This window comes from Calypte anna, chromosome 13 (genome assembly GCF_003957555.1).
Source record: "Calypte anna isolate BGI_N300 chromosome 13, bCalAnn1_v1.p, whole genome shotgun sequence".
Taxonomy (NCBI): Eukaryota; Metazoa; Chordata; class Aves; order Apodiformes; family Trochilidae; genus Calypte; species Calypte anna.
Window position 1 is genome coordinate 7,209,061 of NC_044259.1, and position 23,688 is coordinate 7,232,748.

At 39.0% G+C, this 23,688-nt stretch overlaps 1 protein-coding gene across 5 annotated transcripts; it reads left to right on the top strand.

Moving 5' to 3' along the window:
* Positions 1-1,521: 1,521 nt before the first annotated feature.
* On the top strand, positions 1,522-23,688 carry FBXO38 (F-box protein 38). 5 transcript variants are annotated; one of them, XM_030458988.1, is made up of 22 exons: positions 1,522-1,601; positions 4,233-4,374; positions 5,018-5,151; positions 6,268-6,431; positions 6,821-6,986; positions 7,359-7,496; positions 7,805-7,942; positions 8,347-8,440; positions 8,855-8,985; positions 9,298-9,468; positions 9,735-9,877; positions 10,733-10,955; positions 11,641-11,754; positions 12,831-13,010; positions 14,707-15,426; positions 18,407-18,507; positions 19,106-19,208; positions 20,277-20,443; positions 21,550-21,695; positions 22,473-22,576; positions 22,834-22,947; positions 23,042-23,688. In XM_030458988.1, exons 2-22 carry the CDS (start codon positions 4,247-4,249, stop codon positions 23,218-23,220), a joined length of 3,558 nt encoding a protein of 1,185 aa, XP_030314848.1. In that variant the 5' UTR covers positions 1,522-1,601; positions 4,233-4,246; the 3' UTR covers positions 23,221-23,688. The 5 variants fall into 5 exon arrangements, with proteins under 5 accessions (XP_030314848.1, XP_030314849.1, XP_030314851.1 ...); XM_030458991.1 differs by having other exon boundaries at positions 1,576-1,601; positions 6,344-6,431; XM_030458989.1 differs by lacking the exon at positions 12,831-13,010.

A 23,688-nucleotide genomic window follows, 5' to 3' on the forward strand; every position in this document is an offset into this window, starting at 1 on the left:
CCATATTTTGGAGTCTGACTGTTTTTGATTCTGCTTTTGACAATTCTAAAATCCACAGTGATTGTCAGGAGGAGGGTTTGTCCCAGTTTTGCAGAGCTGTTACCAACTGTTCTATATTCAGCAATAGTATCGGTGGCATCAGTTCCTCTCCTTCAGTAAGGCAGCTTAAATTCAGTTTATCCTGCATGTGTTTCTGTCACTGGGTCATTCTCTTCCTGCTGTATGCTGCTTGCTGCTTTTTTTTTTTTTTTTAATTTTTCCTATATTGAAAGAATCTTATAGTAATGAAATGTACGCAGTATTAGGCAACAGATGTTCCTGCTGTGTTTGCAGTAGGCAGCAGTAGTGATACAAGAAATCAGTTGAGGGATGAAGACAAACAAGCCTTGGACAGAGTAGTTGTTTTATTTTGTAGTCATGAAAATAGCTTCCAATATAGAAGAGGGAAAGCAAAACAGGAGCACTTCCTGAAGCCATTTCACAGTTGGGGTAATTAAGAGTAATGTCAGACTAAACATGACTACTACTGCATGCATTTGTTGTATGAACCTTCAAAAGAGGTGGTCTCAGTGCTTCCTCATACATGTGGGGGTTTTTTTCTAATATTTTCTCTGCAAATCATTCTGCAAAGTCAAACTAAAAGTTTTTGTCACTTCATATTTCATCACAGTGTTGTGGATGATTCTGAGATGATCATTAAACCAGGCAGCTGACTCTTTGCATCCCTCTTCACAAAAAAGTAAACAATGAAGTGTCAGCTCAGTAATAAATAGACCCCAGTTCCTTGGGGGTTGCAAGAAATGTGACTCTGATATGTTTAGTAAATTCTGATTTCTACTGGGGTCAGTTCAAATGCACCACTTAAAAGATGCTCCAAATGCAGACCCTTAAAATGGTGCAAATACACTTTGCTCAAGGCAACTTTGCAAGACTACTGGGGGTGGGCTGAAGCCTTTTGAGATAACGTATCACCTGTCAGTTCAAACAGAGCTGTGGGTCGCGCTGTCAGCTTTATAAATTACACTTCTCTCTCTGTGTGCAAAGGGATCTCACAGAGTTGTGTGTTTTACCTCGCAAAGCCCCAGGGTTACCCTGCCACACGCCTGACTGCTGCTGCCCTCTCGGATCTCCACACCCATTTCTCAGGGTTCCCTCACTTCCGTCTCTTTCAAAACATTCGCTTTATCCCCCTGTACCTCAGGTGGCACTGAACGCTCTGACGTGGAGATCTCTGCCTTGTCACCGGGCTTGCCGCAGGGCGAGGTGACACCGGGACTGTGACAGGGGACCCGCTGCCCCCTCCCCGGGCTCCACGGGGCCGCGGCTGCAGCCACCACCGTCATGGCGGCCCCGGGGGAACGCAGCGCGGACGGGGCCTCGACGCCGCACTGAAGATGGCAGCAGCACCAGCAGCGTTCACCCCCCTCCCCTCGCTGCCCCCAAGATGGCGGCGGAGCGGGGCGGCGGAGCGACCGCCTCCTGCCGGCGCCGGAAGTGTGACCGGAAGCGCGGCGGGGCCTGGCGGAAGGGGACGCGCAGGAAGCGGCTGCCGGGGTCAGCCCTCCCCTGGGCCACAATAACAGCGCGGAGCTGAGGGGCAGGTAAGGGGCCGCAGGCTGGAGGTGGGTGGTGGTGGGAGGTGGGAGGACTGGGGGCTGAGCCGCAGTCTGCTGCCACTCGTCCCCTCGAGGCGGGTGGGGCTGCTGCCGCTGTCCCTCTTCGCCGGGTCAGGGCTGTCGCCCGCCTGTCGCCTCGGGGCGGGCCGGCCTGAGGCGGGTGAGGGCCGTTCCCCGGTGTGACAGGCCCTGGGGAAAGCGGCTTTGCCCTCTGCAGCGGCGGGGAGAGGGGGAACCCCCGAGATGCCGCGTTAGCAGCGGCCCGGGCCGTCCAGTCCTTCCCCCCCCCCCCCTCCCGGTGAGGGTTCGGCAGCGCTGGGGTTGCCTGCAGGTGAGAGGGCTGCGGGGAAACCTGCTTCTGTATCGCTTATCTAAGCACAAAATAAACTTGTTCTTTTCTTCTCTCACCCCATAATGAGCGCTCTCCTGAATCCGCTCTCCAGACCTCGCTGTTTTCTCTCCACATTTTCCTCTCAAGCCGGCACGGGGCTCCCCGTGGCCTTTGGAGTTCGGTGTAGCACTTAGTGATGGAGAAGACAACACCTCGAGCTGTTCTTTCATACAGAGACTCTCCTGAATTAACTGGTCTGGGGAGGGCGAAGCTCTTATCAGCTTTGCTAAATATCTGAAGGGGATGTTTCCAGAAAATGGGGTCAGCTTCTGGATGTAGCATGAAAGCTGCACACGTTAGCTTAAAAATAGTATCAAGGGGAGCGTGCGTGTAACGTGCAGAAACTGCTGCCTCATTACAGACCAAGGTTATTTTTTCCTTTCTGTAATGTCAAGAGCCAAACCACACTGCAGGGCAAACTCAGAGGGCAGGCTGTGGTCACTGCATTTAAATCTTAAAGGGTTTCTTTCAGGCTTTCCCTACATGCTAGTCGGTTAGTTAATATCTTTATTTTCTTTCACCTGATATCACAGTCCTTTTAATGCTGTTCTTCAAATACTGCAATATTTGGCTTCACCTTCTGTCTGCATCATTCTAGATTTTTTTACATTGTATCCTGCCCTCTGTTCAAATTGAGCAATCAGGTGACGTACACTGGGAATCCATGTAATGCTTCTTTTCATCAGAATCAAAGCTCATTAATAGTTTGAAATAATTTTGAGGCTTCGTGAAATTGAAGAACATTGCACTGTAGTATTAGAAACATACTAAACCTTTTCAGTGAGAAAGAGAATAGCGTACAGGCAACAAACACAGTGTCTTTAGCTTTACATGGAGAAGTCCCAGAAAATCTAAAGGAGTAAAGATGTGTTTCATGCTGTACACTGGCAGAAGGTGCTAATTATTTTCAAATCACTATTGTAAATAAAATCATTATAACATGCAGTTGTTAATTTAAAATGCATACAGAAATGTGTGAAAGCACATATTTTTCAATTATTAGATCAAAGTGAAGTTACCAATATTTCAACTATTGTGTCAGGATAGAAATTCTTTGTGTTGGGGAAGGCAATTTTTTTTCTCTTTTATTTCCATGAGATATTTTGTATTTATTTTCACTTGTCAGTTCCATGTAATTCAAAACAAACACTGTGTTATATTTACACTGAATTGAATGCTGTAACAGATGCATCTCTATGCAGTTTTCCAAAATATGTCTTTTTTAACAGTTGTTTCTCCTCATCCACTGAATTTTGGTATTCAACCTGTTAAACAGGTTTACTGAGTTAATGATGCTTTACCCTCCTTACCAGAAAGCATTCCTCAGCTAAATAGCAGTAATGAAGACTTTTCTTATGTTGTTCATCTGCATGAGGTGTTAACTCACTTATTCTCATGTTAACATTAGGTTTGTATTTATTTTAGCTACTTATTTTTTACTTCTTTTAATCACTTTACATGTTTTTTGAATGAAACATTATTTCAGTCCTGTGCCTGTGTTCTGCTGCAGAAGAAAATGTAGACATGAACACATTAATTCCGCAAAGTAAAAAAGGAGACATTGTCCTGCACATTGCTGCTGAAGAAAGGTTTTCAGTTTTTCTGGAACTTTGATATTTAACCAAGCAACCTGGATGTTGTCTTTGGTATTGTAACTTCTAAGAAGAGGTAGTTTGAAGACCTTTAATAGGGCATTTATTTTTTTTTTTAATTATCAGTGGGAACCTCTCTTTTTATTTTTTTTCCCTGAAAGGAAAATTACATATTTTCCTGCTAGGCAGAGCCTTTGGGCTTTGTGTTTCACTGGAATATGTGCAGTGGGTGTCTGCTTGGTCACCTCTGGAGTTCCTGCACAGGTTTCCTCTGATTTGTTGTGATCAACCAGGGCGTGGATGGTATCTCTGAAGACATTTTATTCACCTAAAATAATTGATATCTTGTTAAACCTGTGATGATTTTCCTTTTTTTCCATTTCTAGTAGCTCAAAGGGACTTTTTGGTTTAATAAGCAACAGGTTATGTCTGAGACTTCATGTATGAGGTAAACCATAAATTGCTGGAAGAATTTTTCTCTTTCTTAGTTAATTCCGCTGTCCTGGAACTTATCTTTACTGGCAGATTTTACTGGGTTTTTTTGTAAATAAGTCTTCACAGGTGTGTGCTCCTCTGCTCTTTGTCCATTTGCTCTTTTAATTGCATAACCTTGTGAACATTTTCTTTCATCAGAAATCATTGCAAATATGGGTCCCCGGCGGAAAAATGTGAAACCATGTGCAGTGAACAGGGAAGGCTCTGAGTCTACCAAAGCTGATGAGCCAAAAGATTACATGAACCAACTCTCTCATGAGGTGCTTTGCCACATATTTAGGTGAGCAGCTTGTCCAAAGTCAATTTATTGTTTAATATTATATTCTTTCCTATATTTAAACAAGTGTTTAAATATTGATTTCAGTGCAGAACTGTACCTCAGGTAGTATCTGAGGTGAGGTGCATCTTGAAATTGTTGCATCTGCTTCATGATGTATAGAAGGCAACTTGGATGAGTATATAGTCTTCCCTATAGCACAGTCCTTTTCCAAGATGTTCATTCAGTTCTATTCAAAACATATTGACAGGTTTTTTAACAACTATAGCTCTCCAAAGTGTTTGCAAATTCAGCGTGCTAGTATTTACTAGATAATGGAAGTACTATTGTAGCAGATGGTTTGGTCAGCAGTATTTATTAGAGAGATAAAACATTAAAACCTGTGTGTTTTAATACTTTATTTTTTCTTAAATATCTTACATTTAAATATCTTACATTTAGTACAAATAATTGGTGAGTCGTTCTGCTTAGCAAAGTTTCACACTTTGTTAGAGTACAGTCTGAAAGTTCTGCTTAATTAAATGTTAGTACATGTTAGAAATATATGAATTTGTGTAGCCATGCTTGGGAATTTTCTTTAGTTTGGAAAAAAGTCAAGAAGATCCACCTTTTATAAAACATAGGGGTGTTTTTTCCTCTCCCAAAGGTACCTTCCCTTGCAGGATATCATGTGCATGGAATGCCTGTCCCGGAAGCTGAAGGAAGCAGTCACTCTGTACCTGCGGGTAGTGAAGGTTGTGGATCTCTGTGCAGGCCGCTGGTGGGAGTACATGCCCACTGGTGAGTAATGCACTCACTCAAAATATGGCATTTAAGTGGTTTTGAGAAAAACTGCCTGCACTATCCTGGTATTTTGTAATTATGCAGATAGGGAAATTTTTTGAAAGCAGTTAGGTGTTTGTTTAATTTTGACTTCTGTGAAATATGGGTGGCTTCTTTGAGTATGTGGTTCAGAAAACTTGTGTGTCTGTGTATATATATATATGTATATATATTATATATGTATTGGTTATTACTGCAGCAGAAATGGGGATTCTCTGTAGCAATCTGTAAATACAATCTGTGTTTGTCTGATTATTGTAAGGGAGTTAATCCAAGGGTTAATCCAAGAAGAGGCTGTTTGCATGCAGGCAGGAAAAAAAACAATGGAATGAGAGCAACTCTTCTGCCAACACTTAAGAATGTAAGAATAAATAAGTTTTGATGCCATACCTCAAGCCATCTTCAAATCAATAGATAAATTTGGCAGCCTAGGTCAACCCTGTGAGTATTAGGATTTCTGTTGGATTTAAATGATATTGCTGGGATTTGTTGTAAGAGACAGCTAAAAGGAATGAATTCCTAACCTTGTATCTGCAAAGTTAATTTCCTAGGGCTGATGCCAGGTAGATGGTTAGACATAACCTGAACCAGATGTAAATACAGGTAACTTAGTAGTTTAAAATCTTCTTTATGTGTTGTCTTATGTTAGAATAAAATAATCCTTTGCTTTAAGAAAATAATTTATTTGAGAATTGTGAGCCAAGCTGAATAGTGAGCTGCAGAAAAATGATCCAGCAGGTCATTTTTGAGCTGTGTAGTTGATAAATGGAATTCCAGGGAGGACATAGACACAAAGCCTGACAGTCTGCAGAGGCCCTTCATCTGAGAAGGGAGTAGGTATAGTTTCCATCCAACTACACTGAAGGAAAGTTGTAGCAAGCCTGCAAAATTCAAGGCAGAGGAGTATGTAGGTCACGATCTCTAGAATCTGGAAGTAGAGGACAAACTTCACTGAGTAAATCTTCTGACATAGTAGAATTTATACTACCATATAAAGAGAGCAATGTATTTGGCTTTCCCTTTACAGCTAGGTGTCTGTTGTCACACATACCAAATCTGTTGTTGTCATCTTAGGTTTCACTGATTCCAGTTTCCTAACGCTGCTGAGGAAGATGCCAGACATTGAACAACTTTATGGTCTTCATCCCAGGTATCTTGAAAGACGTAGAGTCCGTGGCCATGAAGCTTTCAGCATTCCTGGCGTCTTAGAGGCTTTGCAGGCCTGTCCAAATCTGCTGGTGAGTGGTTAGACTAAAGAGAGAACCTTCAGCAGCTGAGGTGATGCATTTTAATAGAGGAGAAGAAATAGGGCAGGGCTTCATGTTCAGATGTAGGCTTTCTTTTTATTCAGATCTGGCTGTACAGAGTAGGAGTTAATTGTGACCGTAGCTGCAATTTGTATTTAGTTCTATTTTTAGTTACAGTTTTCAGTGGGAATCATAGGTGCTCTTAAATCCAGAAATGAATTAAGACTGTGATCTATCTGCCTTTAAAAAGCACAAATCTTGCTAGAAGGGAAATAACACATTGCATTATGTATACTTTGTTATTAAGAAGTTTACATTGATAAGAGGGTATTGTTGCATGAACTGGTGTTATAGCATTTACTTTGCTTCCTTTTATCCAGGGTGTTGAGACCTCTCATTTAGAGCTGGTGGAAGCTATTTGGACATACATGCCACAAGTTCATATTTTAGGGAAGTTTCGTAATCGAAACGGTGCTTTTCCAATTCCTCCTGAGAACAAGCTGAAAATTCCTATAGGAGCTAAAATTCAGACTTTGCACTTAGTAGGTAAGTGTTTACTGATGAAGTAGCTGGCTTCAACATGGATGATTTTGAAGGCTTTGAAACTCTGCAAGATTGTAATTCCGTTTGAGAGAGAATTTGTCATGTGGCATTTTTAAGTACTTCCCGTTATATTTACACTAGCAGGTCCAAAGGGCATGTTGTAAAAAACCTGTGACAGTCTGAGGTGAAGAACTTGTGTTTAAAATATTTATATATATATATATATATATATATATATATATATATATCTTTTTTTCACATACCACATAACAAAGACTTCTGTTTTAAAGCCAGAATGTTAATCCAAAGACATGTATACTACAGTTTATAGTTCAAAGCTTGTTTAAAATGTTTGTTTTGTTTATGTATTATTAGGGGTGAATGTCCCTGAGATTCCTTGTATCCCAATGCTGAGGCACCTTTATTTGAAGTGGGTGAGACTCACCAAACCACAGCCTTTTAAAGATTTCCTTTGTATCAGCTTACGCACTTTTGTCATGAGGAACTGTGCTGGTAAGAGGGATTTGTGTATGGAGGGGATGTCTTAGCATGTAAGAACTCTTTAACAGTTCTGTTAAAGCTGCGTGGGCCCCAACTGTAAACAGAAATCTTTTAATATAAGATTCTGAAAGCAGTCATTGTTTTGTTCACGGTGTTAGCTAGAAATGTATCCCTCTCTTTACATTATTTGGTGCTATGAAGTTCTGTTGACTTTCTGACCTAGATGGATATATGTGGATGTTTTCTGATTCTCTAACATGATCTGTTCAGTGTCTCTAAGTGAACGACTTTCTGTGTCTGTATTGGTTTGTTCTATGTAGGACCCACAAATTCTTTGAAGTATGTTCCCCTAGTGACAGGCCTGGCTTCTGCTCGAAATTTGGAGCATTTAGAACTGGTTCGTGTTCCGTTTCTTGGAGGACTTATCCAGCATGTGGTAGAAGATAGCTGGAGATCAGGTATGAAACTTCTTATTCCTCATGCTTGAAACAAACAAATACAAAAACATCTCATGCATCTAGAGGCATGCAAAGCTTGCATTTTTGTCCATAGCAACTCCTTGTTTGATTAAGATTTTAATGGTATCAAGCTTGGAACTATGCCTGTGTTACTAAATATGGCTCTATGATTTTGATCTTTTAACTGCAGTTAACTCTTGACTGCTAAGCTAACCTTCCAGTTGCATTTGTTTGTAAACAGAATTAGCAGGATTGGAGAGGAGCTGTGTGTTTTACTGATTTGCTAAAAAAGGGTATTTTGTTAATTTACTTGTCAAGACAACATTAGTGGAAATGTGTAAGTCTAAAGTTTTGGTTTGTGATGGAAATGAAGGAATGTTTTGGGTTTTTTGTTTGTTTGTCAGGTGGTTTTAGGAATTTGCACACTATAGTTCTTGGAGCTTGCAAGAATGCACTTGAAGTGGATCTTGGCTACCTCATCATAACTGCTGCACGAAGGTATGGGTCTTCAGATCTTTCTCTCCCCCTTCTTCAAATATATTATCTTATTAATAAACTCCAATAATGTGCAGAAAACAGCAATTTTCAACAGTTTAAGGAGTAAACATTTAAACTTTATATGACAGGACTATTCTCTGGTTAAAATAAGGAGTTACCTCTGCTTCTGCATCACTTTGTGTCATAAGCCACTGCCTTAGACCTGTATGTAAAAAGTGCTTTGCTAACAGTCTTGCAACTCCCATATTGCTATGTAACTGTCAAATACTGCCATAAAGATACAATAAATAGCCTCTTAATCTTGCTATTGTTGAAATAATACTTTCATTTTACTACCAGAAGGTATCTTCTTGAATGGTTTCTATGGCATTTGTATCTGGCATGCCCTTTCATAAGCACAATTCTTTCATGCAGGTTGCATGAAGTGCGGATCCAGCCTTCCTTGACCAAAGATGGTGTTTTTTCTGCTTTGAAGATGGCTGAACTGGAATTTCCACAGTTTGAAACTCTTCATCTAGGATATGTTGATGAGTTTTTACTACAGTGTACGGCATTTTCTATGTGCATAAATTATTTGAGAAGTACAAGGATTAAATAAGTTGACATGTTTTCAGTCATTTTCTAAGAGTGATTAAAAAGCATATTAATGTACCCATGTTGAGACTGCTGATCTCATATAAGCAAAATATGTTTCTCTTTGCTTCCCAAAACTCTTACTGAGTCTCAGCTTCATTGAACTGAAGTAATTCATCTCATTCATTTTGCTAAATTGGACTAAAGTAAGGACTTAGAAAATTGTGCTATAAAAGGCAAGTTTCTGAAATTTACTGCTGTGCTCACTGCTATCTTTTTCTTAGGTAAAATGACAAATGGAGACTTGGTAAAATATGGCTTGGCTGATGTGGTTGAAAATCCAGGAATAATTACAGATATTGGTATGAAAGCTGTAAATGAAGTTTTTTCTTGCATCAAGTATCTCGTCATTTATAACTGCCCACATCTACATAACCCAAATAATTGGATCACAGGTATTGCACCCTTTTGAAACTTTAGAGATAGTGTAGAATAAAGATAGTATATGAATAGCTGTGATATTGAAACAATTATCTGCTCATAGTACTGTTCTAAGTTCTCTTTCATAGTAAGTACAGTGGATGATGGTTGGTTAGGAGCCATAATGATGCTGGTAACAGTAAGAATGAAGATACAGAAGATTCCCACCCTCAGATCTGGAAAGTGTATAATGAAAAAGAAGTGAGATTGGAATCTTTCAGGAAATGTATCTCTTCCACAGATCATTCCAGGTGGACCCGACTTGTTGACCTCACCCTGGTGCGATGCCATGCCATTAAGCTGGATTCTTTTAGTCAGTTCATTGAGTTGTTGCCAAGCTTAGAATTTATTTCTCTGGACCAGATGTTTCGTGAACCTCCAAAGGTGGGTCTTTTAGGGTATGGTTTTGCTTTTTGCTGTTGTCAGTTGATTAGAAATACTGTGAGCTCCAGCTGGTATGCGTTCTTTCAATAGTTGTAGTTAAATAAATAACTTGGTAAATAAATGACTTTGGTTTGCAGTTGCTATTGTCATGATATGTTAAGGAGAATGATGCTTCTTCTGCAGATAGGAGCAGTGGCAAGGGATGGTCTATGAATATATGATCAGGAAATAAGACCCTCATTGATTCTGTGTTTCTATTGAGGTCCCTACTGCTACTTCATTTTGCTACTGGTTTTTATATGGTTTTTTTTTTTCGTGCTTAGGGATCTGTTTACAATACTAAGGGGTTTTGTTCTTGCAGTGAAATGGGGGCACTGTTCCCCTGCTGGAGGGCTTTTTAAGCTTAGGAATTTTATTTCTTCATGTTGCCCCCTCTCCCACACAGGCAGAAATCTTTGTAACAGCTATTGTAAAGTAAGGAAAACTTCCTATGTGAAGAACTGCTTTCTTTGATCATTAATTCTATCTTCATGCTACTGTGTTCTGGGAAGACTATATAACCTGCTGTCTGTGTTGATGTAATAAGATGTCATAGCAAATGAAATACAGTTTAATGGAGTAAGATTCTCTTTCATTAGGACTTTAACAGGGAAGTGTAAGTTTTCTGGGTAGCCAGTCTTAAGATGGAGTTCTGCAACGTATCTTAAGGAAGTATTTGAGACAATATTCCAGTTCATCATGTGCATGTTGTTCTGCTATTCTGGATGGTACTGACAGAGTTCTTTTTCTGTTGGCATGGTTGTTAAAATCTGAAAACACTGTCACGTAATCTCAGTAGCTGCTCTCTATTTCCAGGGTTGTGCTCGTGTAGGCCTAAGTGCAGGCACAGGAATTGGTGTTTCATCTGCCCTAGTCAGCAATCAGAACTCTAACAATGACAATGACAACAACAATAACCACCAGAATAACAATAATCCAAACATCCACCACAACAATCACCAACACCCAAATGACCAAAACGAGGAGAATGAGCTGCGGCAAGATGGTCAAGCTGAAGAGCAGCAGATTGCAGCTGAGGGTGATTTCTGATCTTTATGAACCTTTGTAGATTTTAGAACCTTTGTAGAACCTTTGTGAACCAGATTTTATTTGCATTGCCAGTTATGTGGGGTCCTAGAGACAATATGAATACACATTGAAAGCTTATCACTCTGTTACTGATTCTGTAACATCCTTAATCCTTTTTTGAGGGCTATCTGCACTCCTCTTCATACCTGTGTGATAAAAGTTCTTTGTATTTTAGCTGATAACTGTTACTGACATAAATAATTGAATTTTGTTGTGTTTGTACAGATGTAGTCAGTGTAGAGCTTCTGGGCAGTACTGTCTGTGGAAGTGTGAAGTATTTTCTGGGCTCCTTGGGTCAGAGCTGGGGGTACATCACAGTGTCAGATATATTTTTAAACTTTTCCAGCAAAGGTAATTGGAGGGAAAGACTTTGTAAATCCCTATTGTATTGCTCACTGCAGTAGAAAAAGACTTCTGAGGAGGAATGGAAAATTTGAGAGAACCCCAGAATTTAGGCTGGGGCCTTGGCTAAAGAGTTGTAGGAAAAAATCAGATTTTGTGCAACCGTGAGGCTGACTGAAATAATCAAGACAACAGTTACTTATTTCTTGGTGATTCTTTGTGGGTGATAGTTGAATTTTTCCTATGCTAATGGACTGTGTTTCTTCTTCTTGGCCTTATATTAATCTTTTCAGCACTCAATGAGATGGAGGAGGTGGCACAGGAAGAGGCTACTGGGCAAGGCCAGAATGAGGTCCCAGCTCACAGCCAGGCTGTTGTTCCTATGGAGATTGATGAAGAACAAGCAGGTAACTTTGGTTTTAGAAAGAAATTACCTTTTGATATCCATTTCCTGAGGACTTAAATTTTTCAGTGTAAGTCTGGTTTTGGATGGTTTTTTTTCAACCAGATTGTCCAGTGTGTTTGAGTAATGATGCTGCACAGCTTACTGCTGTGAACAAACTGATTTTGTTTTCAACTGGGGACCATAAAACAGACTTTTCTTTCGATTATGGAGCAAAGTATCTTGATCTCAAAACATTATTTTTGTGCAGAGTATAATAAAAGACTTGGAAGATCTGAATGAGATTGTCATGTTCTGATGCTATCAATGGCCTTTTTTCCCTGCAGCATGTGAATTCTTCTCAGTTTTTTTCCAAGCCAGAACAACTTGTTCCAGTGCTAATTTGTATTAGTGACATAATTAGTGACACACATTAGTGACATAAGGCAGTCTTGTTTTCTTTTATAGCTACTGTTTGCTGGACAGCATAATTTTCTACTAAATATGCTAACAACATGCAATAATATACAACTATGCTGGATCTGTTCATTTTTTTCAAGGTAACTCCTGAAATACAGTTGAATAACTGTTAGTTTGTTTCTTGTTGTTAGGCAGATGTTATTGTGATTTGGCTAAATGTCTTTGGTTAATAACAGAGGTAATTAACAAAGCACATTTATACTGAAGCTTGGTAATTCATGCTTCTCCCTCCCATTTCTGTTGTTGGGATTTAGAAGGATAATTGCAGATGTTGACTGACATAACTGTCCTTGTGATGGAGATTTTAATACTTGATTGTGCAGTTACTTGTACTGTTATGGAAGAATGTTTAAACTGTTCTGAAGCTGAGAAATGTTAGTTTTGTCTTATATTGGGATTCTCTTCCCCTTCCAAAGTAAAGTAGAGTGCTTTAATGCTGAAATGCAGTGTTTTGCTCTTCTCTTAGTTGGATTTTATCTTAGGGAGTCACAGAATGGGTGGCTAAATTGAACCAAATTAATTTCTTGTAATTTTTTGAAGCAGTTCTAAAAGGTCTTCAGCCTTTTAATCCATGCTTGGCTTATTTTTAAAGAACTGCTGGCATTCTTCTACTGTTTTCAGGACCAAGTGGCATTCAGCCTGTTGTAAAAGCAGCACCTATTACTGTCCATGATTCAGACAGTGAGGATGAGGAAGAAAGCATGGGGACTTCAAGAGCCTGCATCTCTAACAGTATTGCACAGAATTTCTCAGATGGAGAAGAGAAAAGCAGAGATCCAGTGGAAACTAGAGAACCTTCAGGTGTGGAACAGATGGGTTCCTGGGCACTGTTAAGCAAAATTTAGTCCTTAAGCCTTTAGTCTTTCCATCTTGTTCAGTTTTATTTCTAGCTTTGTGACAAGCATGCTTGTTTGTTTGCCTCTGCTCTTACAAATCTAGAATGGAGGTGTAAGGCTGCGTATCTCAGCTGCAGTCATGCAGTTGCTGTACAGAAACACAAAGATAGCAGTGTGCATTGCATGCAGAAACCTGCCAAGTGCACAGAATTTATCATTTCGGTGAAGCCAAATTTGCAGCTATGTTGTCAATACGATTCATCTGTCAAAGCACTGCTGCTGAAGCAAAATGTGACTTTTGAGTCAAAAGGATGAGATCTGTAGCCATCTTTTGGTCCTCAAGGGCCTTGTAGCATCACCCTTTACTTTGGTGGGAGCTTTGGAGGTTGATTAGAATTCTCAGGATGGTGCTCAGTGCTGTCTTCTTCACTTCTGAATGATGTTTACTATGTGTGTACATGGATATGAAGTAGTGCTACTATATAATTATGACTCAGTCAGAGTCAGAGGCCTAGAACTTCCTGGTAGTATGACAGTTACAGATACATAGAAAGGACATTCCCTGATGTTTGAGTTTACAGCTATAAGCAGCACAGCTGTGGCTCCAAGTCTTGGGTTTGATGCCATCTGTTGTACAGCCTTTCCAGCAGTAGGGATGGCAAGTTTTTTCCTGTAGTTTGTATTCTAAGTGTGGCAGTTTCATATGTACGCAAGAAAGTCAAATTATAATCTCTGTGTAATCAACAGATGAAGTTCATGCAGTATTAAGCCTTAAAGAATATTTAGCTAAGCAGCTAACATAAAACCCCTGGGTTGTGAGGGACTGAGAAATGTACTGGGTTTAGTTTCTGCAAAGCGAAAGACAAAAATAAAGCTGCAGTGGATCAAGTTTTCTTCCTGTTATAACTAGCATGCTCCCTACACATCAGTCCCCTGTAATTTTAGGATCTTTCAATAGGACTGGTAGTTTCAGCTTGGAAACCTGCGGAGTGCTGTGCTTAGAGCATAATGTCAGTTCTGGTTTGAGAGTTAAAATAGCTTGTGTTTGGAGAGAATTTGCATGAACTTTTGTAGTGCCACTAATGTTTATTTCAGACTTTGTTTAGTGTAACTAGCTGAGAGGCTTAAGACAATAACTCTTGAATTCCAGTTGTGATTTGTACACTATTCTCTGCTTTTTTTATTCATCTCTAAACTAACTGATGTTACTGACACCACTTTCTATACCCAGGAGGGGGAGCTAAGGGTTGAATTGAAAGCATAAACTTTAGTTCTGCCTACATTACTGTTTAATTTCTAAAACTTATTCTTCATATTTAAGAAAATTAGAGCCCTATTATCAGTGTGGTTTTGATATCTTTGTGCTTTAGCCTTTTTTAATCAGCTGCTTTATGGAAATATTAGACTCTCTGGCAAACACGTATCTCATTTACTGACAAACGCCCCAGCACATCACTACAAAAATAGCTGCAAGACATTAGAAAGATTCAGTAACTGCTAGAAATTCTATTAACTCCCTTAAGATCTAAGTAGCAGCTTGGTCCTCACAAGATCCCTCACTGGCCTCTAGGCTGCCTTCTGTTTTAAGTAGCCCCTCAAGAATAGCATTCAGTGTTTGTTTTTAGGTTGTCTCATAGTTCTCTCTCACTTCACTCCTCCAGTGAGCGGTAAAGGCAAGACACCCCTGCGGAAGAGATGTAGTGCCAGCCAAGTGGGCCAGACAAAGCAGTTCCATACTGAGGAAAGCAGCTGTGAGAAAGGTTGTCAAGTTACAAGTGAGCAAATTAAAGCAGACATGAAAGCAGCAAGTGACATGCCTGAGAGGAACAAAAGCAAAGATTCTTACCCAAGTTGCAGTAATGCTACAGGATCAACGGCAACATCCAGCTCCTGCAGTGCTGTTTCTCCTAGTCCTGACTGTGCACAGACAGCTAATAGCCACTCTGCTGGCACTAGCCCAGCAACTGGAGATGAATCCAGGCAGTGTGTCTGCTCACCTTGTAAAAGTGAAGGTTCCAGCGAGAGGGAGACTGAGGAGAGCTCTGTTTGTTCCAGATGTCACTGCTACAAGCCACAGGACACACAACAGAGGACTAGTGAGTGTTGTGATGGGGAATGCCCATCCACAAGTGGAGCCTGCAGGAATGGACCAAACAGCACTGGCTCAGATTTTGCACTTAGGACTCTGCCAAACTGTGGGCCTCCAGGAGGGGCAAGTGACGAGAGGACTAGTAGGAGTGCCTGTGAGTCTGCCATTGAGGAGGAGAGCAAGGGCTCACAGCGACGGAGCAGTGAGATGGAGTGTAAAGAAGAGTATCCTCGCCGACCACTAACAAGAGCTAGAAGCAAGCTGTCCCATGTCCCACTGGTGTCAGAGTCAGGTATGGCTTACATGCATGTATTTACTTTTATTAAACTACTCTGCTGGCATGAAACAGTGTTGAACAACCAGACCATCCACAGATAATACCAAAGTGAAAAGTGAAGTTTATTGGTTAATAATTTAAAACCAATTGGGTCAGAATGTTGATGGAACAGCAATGGTTGACTTTGCTGCCACAGCCAGGTAAAATAACAGATCTATCTGAAAGAGTGCCAGTGGCTTTTTTTTTTCCATGCAAGTATTTCTGTATGTGTTACCCGAACATACTAAACAGTGTTTGATTTACTCATTTGAAAACCAAATGCAACTTCTTTTGGCAGCTTCTCTCTTCCTGTGAAGGCTGTTATTCATTGAAAAATAAGAGTGTCTCTCCCATTAAAATTCTCCCTTTAAAAGGAAGAAGACAGCAGGTACGCTCAGACCCTAGCAAGAAGGCGAAAGTTAATAACTGACTTTATCAACCCATAAACCAAGCCATAATTAGAATTGAGCCAAGCTTGTGCACCTGCTTATTGGATTCTACTTCCAAGGTTATAAGGTGTGGTGATCAAATTTGTTAAAGAATTATTAAATAGGTTCATGCTTCACATCATGCAACAAACAAAACAATAAAAGTCCTGAGAGGCTGGAATGAAGCCAGGAATGTTGGGAGAGGGAAAAAGAGATGTGAGAGGGGAGCTTGCTGTTTCTTCCAAATGCACTTGCTATCTAAAATAATAATCTTAATGTGGCATAGCACACTTAATAATTATCATATATCTGGGATTCTTTGCTGAAAATACCTGGCAAGCAGAATTAAACTGGAGAATAAACATGCTTGTTACAGAACTCTATGTGTTGGAGGCAGAAGAGATTGGTAGCAAAATCTTTTCTTTGTTAATATGGAATGATTCCAACACAGTATGTCCTAGTGTCTTCCCAGTGTATCTTAATGTTCCCAAGTGTTAGTGAAACCTGAATCATTTAGGATATCATTTTGTACCTAGATGCGTCTCAGATTGAAAGAATGATCTTGCTGTAAAATTTAAAATACCTTTTCTACTTTGCTCCATTATGACAAGTAGCTTGTCTACAAAAAATTGAAAGAAAATATTTCCTCTGTCCTGACCCATTACCAAAACACAAAGTCAATCAGATCTAAGTATTAAAACGAGGATATTTTTCTGAAAGTATCTCTGGTTTCATGTTTCAGTTGTTAGTCAGAAAAAAGATACCTTCTGCTTGTGATAATGTTTCAGTATTTCCTATATTTAGCCTGCACAAGTCAGAGCTGTTTTCCCAGCTCCATACAATTATGCGTAGGTCTTTATGGATTTATTTTCCCCTTTGAAGCATCAGATACTAGTTGATGCTAGAGACAGAATGTGAGACTCAGTGTGTCATTTTTGTCTTTTAAATCTGTGTTTAATACATAGAACAGTGAGGCTGCTTCTTCCTGCCTGTTACAGTGCTTTTATTCTCTAGGATGGGTTATACCACTCGTTAACATAAGCCTGGAAGTGTTACAGAGTTGGAAATGTTTTTCCATAAATAATCTAAAATTGTACCTTGAATATGTCTGCTTTGGCCTCTGTAGCAAACCTGAGATTAATAGTAGAATTTTTTTGGTTTTTTCTCTCAAATTATTTATGCACATTAAACAGGGGAACAAGCCAAATATTAAAGATGGTGTAATTTTAAAGCAATATTACCACAGGCTAGCTGGCTAAAGGATGATTTGTGTGTGTAGATTTTGTTGTGGGTTTTTTGTTTTTTTTTTTCAGTAAAAATATAAGCCACCATTTTTCTTATGATAAATGAGGTTCCTTAACCTCATTTAACCTTTTTAACTATTTTTAGTTTTCATTTGTAGTGAACCAGTCTTTTCACAGTTTAAATTGCATGTTATATTAGACCTTCTGGAAAGTTTTCTTGGCCTTGATCTGCACCTTGAAAAATTTTAAACAAAATTGGAAAGTTTTTCCTACAGTGTAGTGATGAAGTGTTTCACTATGTATAGATACTCTGGGAACTGTCAAAAAAGTTCCCTGGGGATGATGATTCATGGGTGCCACAAGTTTGGTACTTAATATTACATCTTTCAACCTGTGGATCCCCTAAAGTAACATGAAATCTGGAGCTCCTGGGCCCACTGAATGTCACATGTTAATTAATAGTTTACATGTATTGTTGGGATTTGATGATGCTAAGTAGGAAAAGATTTTTTAAAATGTTAATGGTAGTATAGAGTGGAGTAGTTCATATCTAGTCTCTAATATTTACACTTCCATCTTGATTGAGAATCTTGGTGAACATACCACATTTTTTAATGAAAAAAAAAAAAGTCAAGGGAAGCTTAATTTACTAAAAATTCCTTGGTTTGATCTGGTACAGAAAATTTGAGGGTATTTTTTCTCTTACAATAGAACATAAGGGTGATCTTCTATCATAATTTCTTTTCAGAGCCTCATCTTTTAAATTAAACAGGAATTTTATGACACTGGTGCATGAAAAGGAGGAAAAAGCAGCTTGTATTATTTACTTTTTTTCTAAGTATTTTATATGTGGGCATCCTTTGCAGTATTAGGAAAATCTTAGTGACAGTTACAAAGAGTAGACTTTCAAGTAGATTGATATTATTTCTGGCATTTAAAATGTGAAAGCCATTTTGCTTCTTGTATTTGTTAAGAATGTTGTTTGCTGCAGAGAACCAAGTGTCACCTTATAATTAATTTTCTGTTCAGCATTTCCTCCTTTCACCTTTAAAAATCCGAACTTCCTGCACCAAGTAACTTACTGTAAATGATTCTGAGCAACAAACCTGAAAGTGTTTGGGGTTTTTTTGTGTGAGGAAAGAGTTGTTTTCAAGCCAGACAGGCGTTTTGATCTGGTTATGTAATAAATGGTGGTTCTTATTGAACATCTTCAGCTAGGGTATGCCTCTATTGCTATCCTGAAATGCAAACAGAGGAAAAAAAAATCTGTTTTCCTGTTTCCAGAGGTGGCTAAGCCAAAGCCCCGGCAAACCACAAAGAGGAAAAGGACAGCTGACAAGTCCACAAGTACAAGTGACCCAGTTATTGAAGATGATCATGTTCAAGTAAGGTCTTTTTCTTCACTTGCCACAAGTTTATCAGCTGGGGATGCTAATGAACAATGATGTAATTATTCAAGCTTGTCTCCTCTGTAGAGCCAGATGAGTTATAACTTATGTTGTTGCTCTCTGTGGTCTTAACCACATGCAGGAAATTTCTATGTTTGATGCCCTGATACTCTCACTGCCTGAGAAGAGCAAAGTATAAGCTGAAGCTAAACTTGAAGTTTGTCAGATGCTCATGGCTACAGTGCTGCATGAGGTCCTTCCTTACCCCAGGCAGTATGTGCAGTGGAAAAAAAATTCTCTGGCATTTATTTTTGAAAAGAAAGTGTAAGATACTACTGGTTACAGAAACATGAGATGTATATAGCAGCCTGGTATTCTCAAATACCTGTGGTGGACAGAAGCTGTATTGTACTGATTATACAGTTAACATCCTTCTCTACCTGGCATTATCTTTTAAAATTCAGTATCTTTTTTCTTTTTCTTTCTTTTTTTTTTTTTTTTTTTTTTCTTTTTTTTTTTTTCTTTTTTTTTTTTCTTTTTTTTTTTCTGTCGTAGATTGTTATAGATTATTTCTGTCTTTTTAAATTCCCAACAGGTTCTGACTTTGAAATCCAAAAACCTAGTTGGAATTACCCTGACCAATTGTGGAATAACAGATTTGGTACTGAAAGACTGCCCCAAAATGATGTTCATACATGGTATGTAGTTCATGTCATGTTTACCTCTTCCATCTGGCATTACTAGAAATTTCTGAAGGAATTGAAGACAGTCCACAGCTTTCTTTACAGTCATCAGCTATTCTGCTGTGTGTCAGACTGATGCTTAGGACACCAAATATTGCTGACTCTCTATCTGAATGCCCCTTTCTTTGTAAGTTGCAAGAGGTTTAATAAAGTTTAATATCTGAAAATCAACAGATGAAATTATGTGACAGTTAGGAGGCTGAGATATTTATCAAAGAGTGATAACACAGTAATTGGAAGTTGATGAAATGAGTTTCATTTAAGTACTCAAATGAGTATCTTGTTTTTGCTCTTATTTCTTCCTGCTTCCATAGATTGATTAGCTGATGTGATGATACTTTCCTCCTTGACATGATAAAAATCTCGTTTAAATTATGGTTCTTAGGCTGTGTTAGATGCACATGCCAGAGTGTGTGATTACTGAACTGAAGCATGTCGTTTACTGGTTTGTGCAACATCTGCACCACAACCACTTTTTCCTCTGAAATGAAGAGATATCTCTACTTACCAGAGAATAAACAAATTCTTTCTTTATTCCGCAATACTTCTCAGAACATAAATTAATCTTGAACTAAATTTTGATTACATGAGCAGCATTACAAGAAAGCAGATAGCTTTATTTTTAATTGTGTGATTTCACAATATTCAATATTTGATCTGATTTTTAAGTCTGTGGTTTTAATTGTGGCAGCCAACAGACCACTTCAGGGGGCTTTGTGAAAGGAAATTAAGGGTGAAAAATGTTATTGTTAGATTAAATTTGTTGTGGCCTTTTAGAAAGACTCTTCTTACAGGTTCACAAATACAAAGTTTGATCATGAAGTGGAAGAAATGAACAGGCAGTCTGTGTCCTCAGGATACCTAAGTTGCCAGCTATCCAAATTACTTCAGTAAATGTTTATTCCTTACATTACTTGTTTGCCACCTTTTGAAGCCACTGGCTTTGAAAATCTCTGACAGGAGGCTCCAAAGGTATTTTCAGTATTATATTATCTTTTAATGAGTTTGTTTGCTGATTTCTAGCTACAAGGTGCCGGGTATTGAAACACTTAAAAGTAGAAAATGCACCAGTTGTCAATCGGTTTGACTATGCCCAGTGCAAGAAGTTAAACATGGATCAGGTTCTGGATCAGATTCTCAGGATGCCACCAGAAAGAAACCGAATCATTTATCTTCGTCCAATGCAGCAGGTACACAACCAACATTGCTAAAATTGCCAACATTGCTTTTTCTGTATTCTTGCAGCACTTTTGGCTTCACGTGTTTTTGAATTAATGCAAGAAATATAAATGTTGCAATAACACAGCTTTGGGGTAGCTGCTCATTAAAACTTCACCCCATTAAAGGCTTTTAGTGCAGAGTATGGAACTTGGGTCAATACTGATTCGTTGCTTTTGAAGATTCTGTAAAAATCATGATGTATTGAATTAATTCTAAACTAAATAACTAAAATTAACTGCAAGAACCTGGGTGCTACTAGGTCAGCTTGTAGTAATGTATAAGCAAAAAGCATGATGTATGTATCTTTAATCTTTAGCCCATGTCCTATAGAATTTAGTTACAGCAGTTAGAGTTTTGAATACTTCACTGAAAGCTGCATCCTCTTTTGATGCAAAACTGTGTTGCAAAACAGTTGTGGTATTGGAGCCACCCTTTCTTGCTGCAGATCACATAGAGATGTGAGCACTGACATTTAGTTAGGTGTTGAGGTCATTTCATGAGTAATTAAGGGGGCTTAATGTAAGATCCGGAATGTTGTTTTTTTCTACTTTATCATGCTAACCAGAGTATTCTGTATTACACTGTGATGCTGCTTCTCTTATGCAAAGTAGTGGTTTTTCTGGCTTGGTTTGCCTGACCAATGAGGGAAGGTGGATTTCATAGAGAAGCCAGCTTTTCTTTGAAACCAGGTGTCTTGCTTTAGCTCTTAGAGAAGAGTGGTAAGACTATTAGGAAGGAAAAAAAACCAACCCAAAACCAACCAAAAATCCACCACTCCCCCTAAGCTAGAGACAAATTCTGAGAAATTTAATGCAGCTTAGACCACTGTGTTTAATAAATTTTATTTACAAACTGGAGTTGTGAAACACATCAGAAAACAGACATTTCCTCTCAAATTCCCCTCCTCAAGAAGATTAATTTGCAAAGCTACACCAGGAAACTTACTCAGCTTGACCACGTGTTTGATTGTGTGCTGTTAAAATTTCTTTTCACTTGACAAGTTCCCCCAAAATCTGGGGGATTTGACTTTAAAATCACATCTCTCTTGGTTACAAATCTTTGCTGCTTTTCACAGGTTGATACATTGACTCTTGAACAAAAGATATTTAGTGGCCCTTATCCTTACCACATTTGCATAATTCATGAATTCAGTAACCCGCCCAACGTCCGCAATAAGGTGCGCATCCGGAGCTGGATGGACACCATAGCAAATATCAACCAGTGAGTACTTGCCCTTCAGTAACTTCACAGAAAAGATATTCAACCCTGACTCAGCAACTACAGCTTCAGCCAAGCTCTAGACTTATGTATCCTGTTAGCCAGATTAAAAAGGTTTGAGTGGTGAATGCTGAACTCTAGATGGTGCAGTGCAGAATTTCAGTGTCAAGATCTATCTAATACAAAACAGCTTAAATAAACCAACCCTATAAAGAAAACTGTAGAATTCTCCAGTTCTCTTCCATCCAGCAGTAATGGAATTAAACATTGAAGCAGCCTGGCTGGCTGAGGAATATCTGAAGACAAGTGTCTTTTCTTTAGAAAGGGACTGATTTACTCCCCCCAAAAATGTTACTTTATGGGGAAGATGGATGTACAGTCTCGATAAGCTCATTACCAAGGAGCAAAAATTCCCATGGGAATTGTGTACAGTAGCTCTTATCCAGCTGCTTTAAAGCAGTGTTTTTGTTGTCCTAGTTTTTCACTAAAATGACAAAGAGAACAGCTTTACTTTTGAAGTTTTGCTTGGTTGCAGCTATGTGTCATTACAGACAAAAAGATATACGTAAATGGTAACTTAATTGGTTTCTTGTCTAAACCATACATATTATCTGTGAAGGGATTGCATACTGAGTTTGTGTGAGGGTCTTGGAGGACTGTTACTATGGATTCAGACTCATTAAAGGAAAGGTTGTATAACAGGATTTCTCATTTAGTTTTATTCCCTTCTGCCTTTACATTTCCTATCACTACTGGCTGTAATATCTTCCTTCTCTCTAGAGAGCTTATTAAATATGAGTTCTTCCCTGAAGCTACACGAACTGATGAAGACCTGAAGAAATACACTAAATACCCCTGGGGACGAGATATTTACACTCTAGAAGGTGAGTATTAATAAAGAGCTGGAAGTTGATGATCAGTCTCTTGCCAAGATAAGTAACTTTGCAACAAGTTACAAGAGACTTGAGTAGTTATTCTGAGGAAAGTGGAGAACCTTTGGCACAGAGCGGGAGAATTGAAGTGAGGTGTGCTTTTTCTGTGTTAAAGTCACCGGTCTGTATTAGTGAAGTTTATGTGAAGGGTACTTATGCTGCGGGAGAGTTATTGTCCACTTCATATCCTCATCTTGTCTGTCATCTAGGCATTGTGGATGGTGCCCCTTACTCCATGATTACTGACTTCCCATGGCTGAGATCACTGAGGACAGCAGAGCCAAACAGCTATGCCAGATACGACTTTGAGGATGATGAAAGAAGTGAGTAATTTTTTTTAATCTGTTCAAAGAACTTGAGCCTGTGAATTTCTTTATAGGAAGGATTCTAGTTTTTATTCTTCTCTGCCTTCCACAGCTACTATTTATGCACCCCGAAGGAAAGGACAATTGTCTGCAGACATCTGTATGGAAACAATAGGAGAAGAGATCTCTGAACTACGCCAGATGAAAAAAGGTGTATTCCAACGTGTGGTGGCCATCTTCATCCATTACTGTGATGTCAATGGTGAACCCGTGGAGGATGATTACATTTGAGTGGATGCTCACCCTAACCTGTCATCTCTTCCTAAATTCTGACTGGCACTGCTGGCCAAAAAAAACCAGGTGGATTCTTTCTGAATGCAAAGCATTTTCTTGAAACGCATATTTTGCAGTTGCTCTCACACAGTTTGGAAAAGAGTATATGTAGTAAATGTATAATGAAAAGTAAAAATTGTATACTAAGATTTGTACATAGAAGAAACAAGAGAAACTTCCTAATACTGAGACTTTATTTCATATGTTTATACAATTTAATTTAAATTTCATTTTAATGAAGGCAAATAATTAGGAACAGGGAAGAATGTTTGAATTTTTCAGCCCATACAATTCATAGCAGTATTTTTTTTTCTTATAAACAAAATCTCATTTGCTGTGTTCAAAAGAGTCATCCGAGTCTCTTTTAATCTGTGCCTTTTTCTTGAGCATTTAAGAGTTCAGTCTGAGTAAACCTGTTGAGCACAA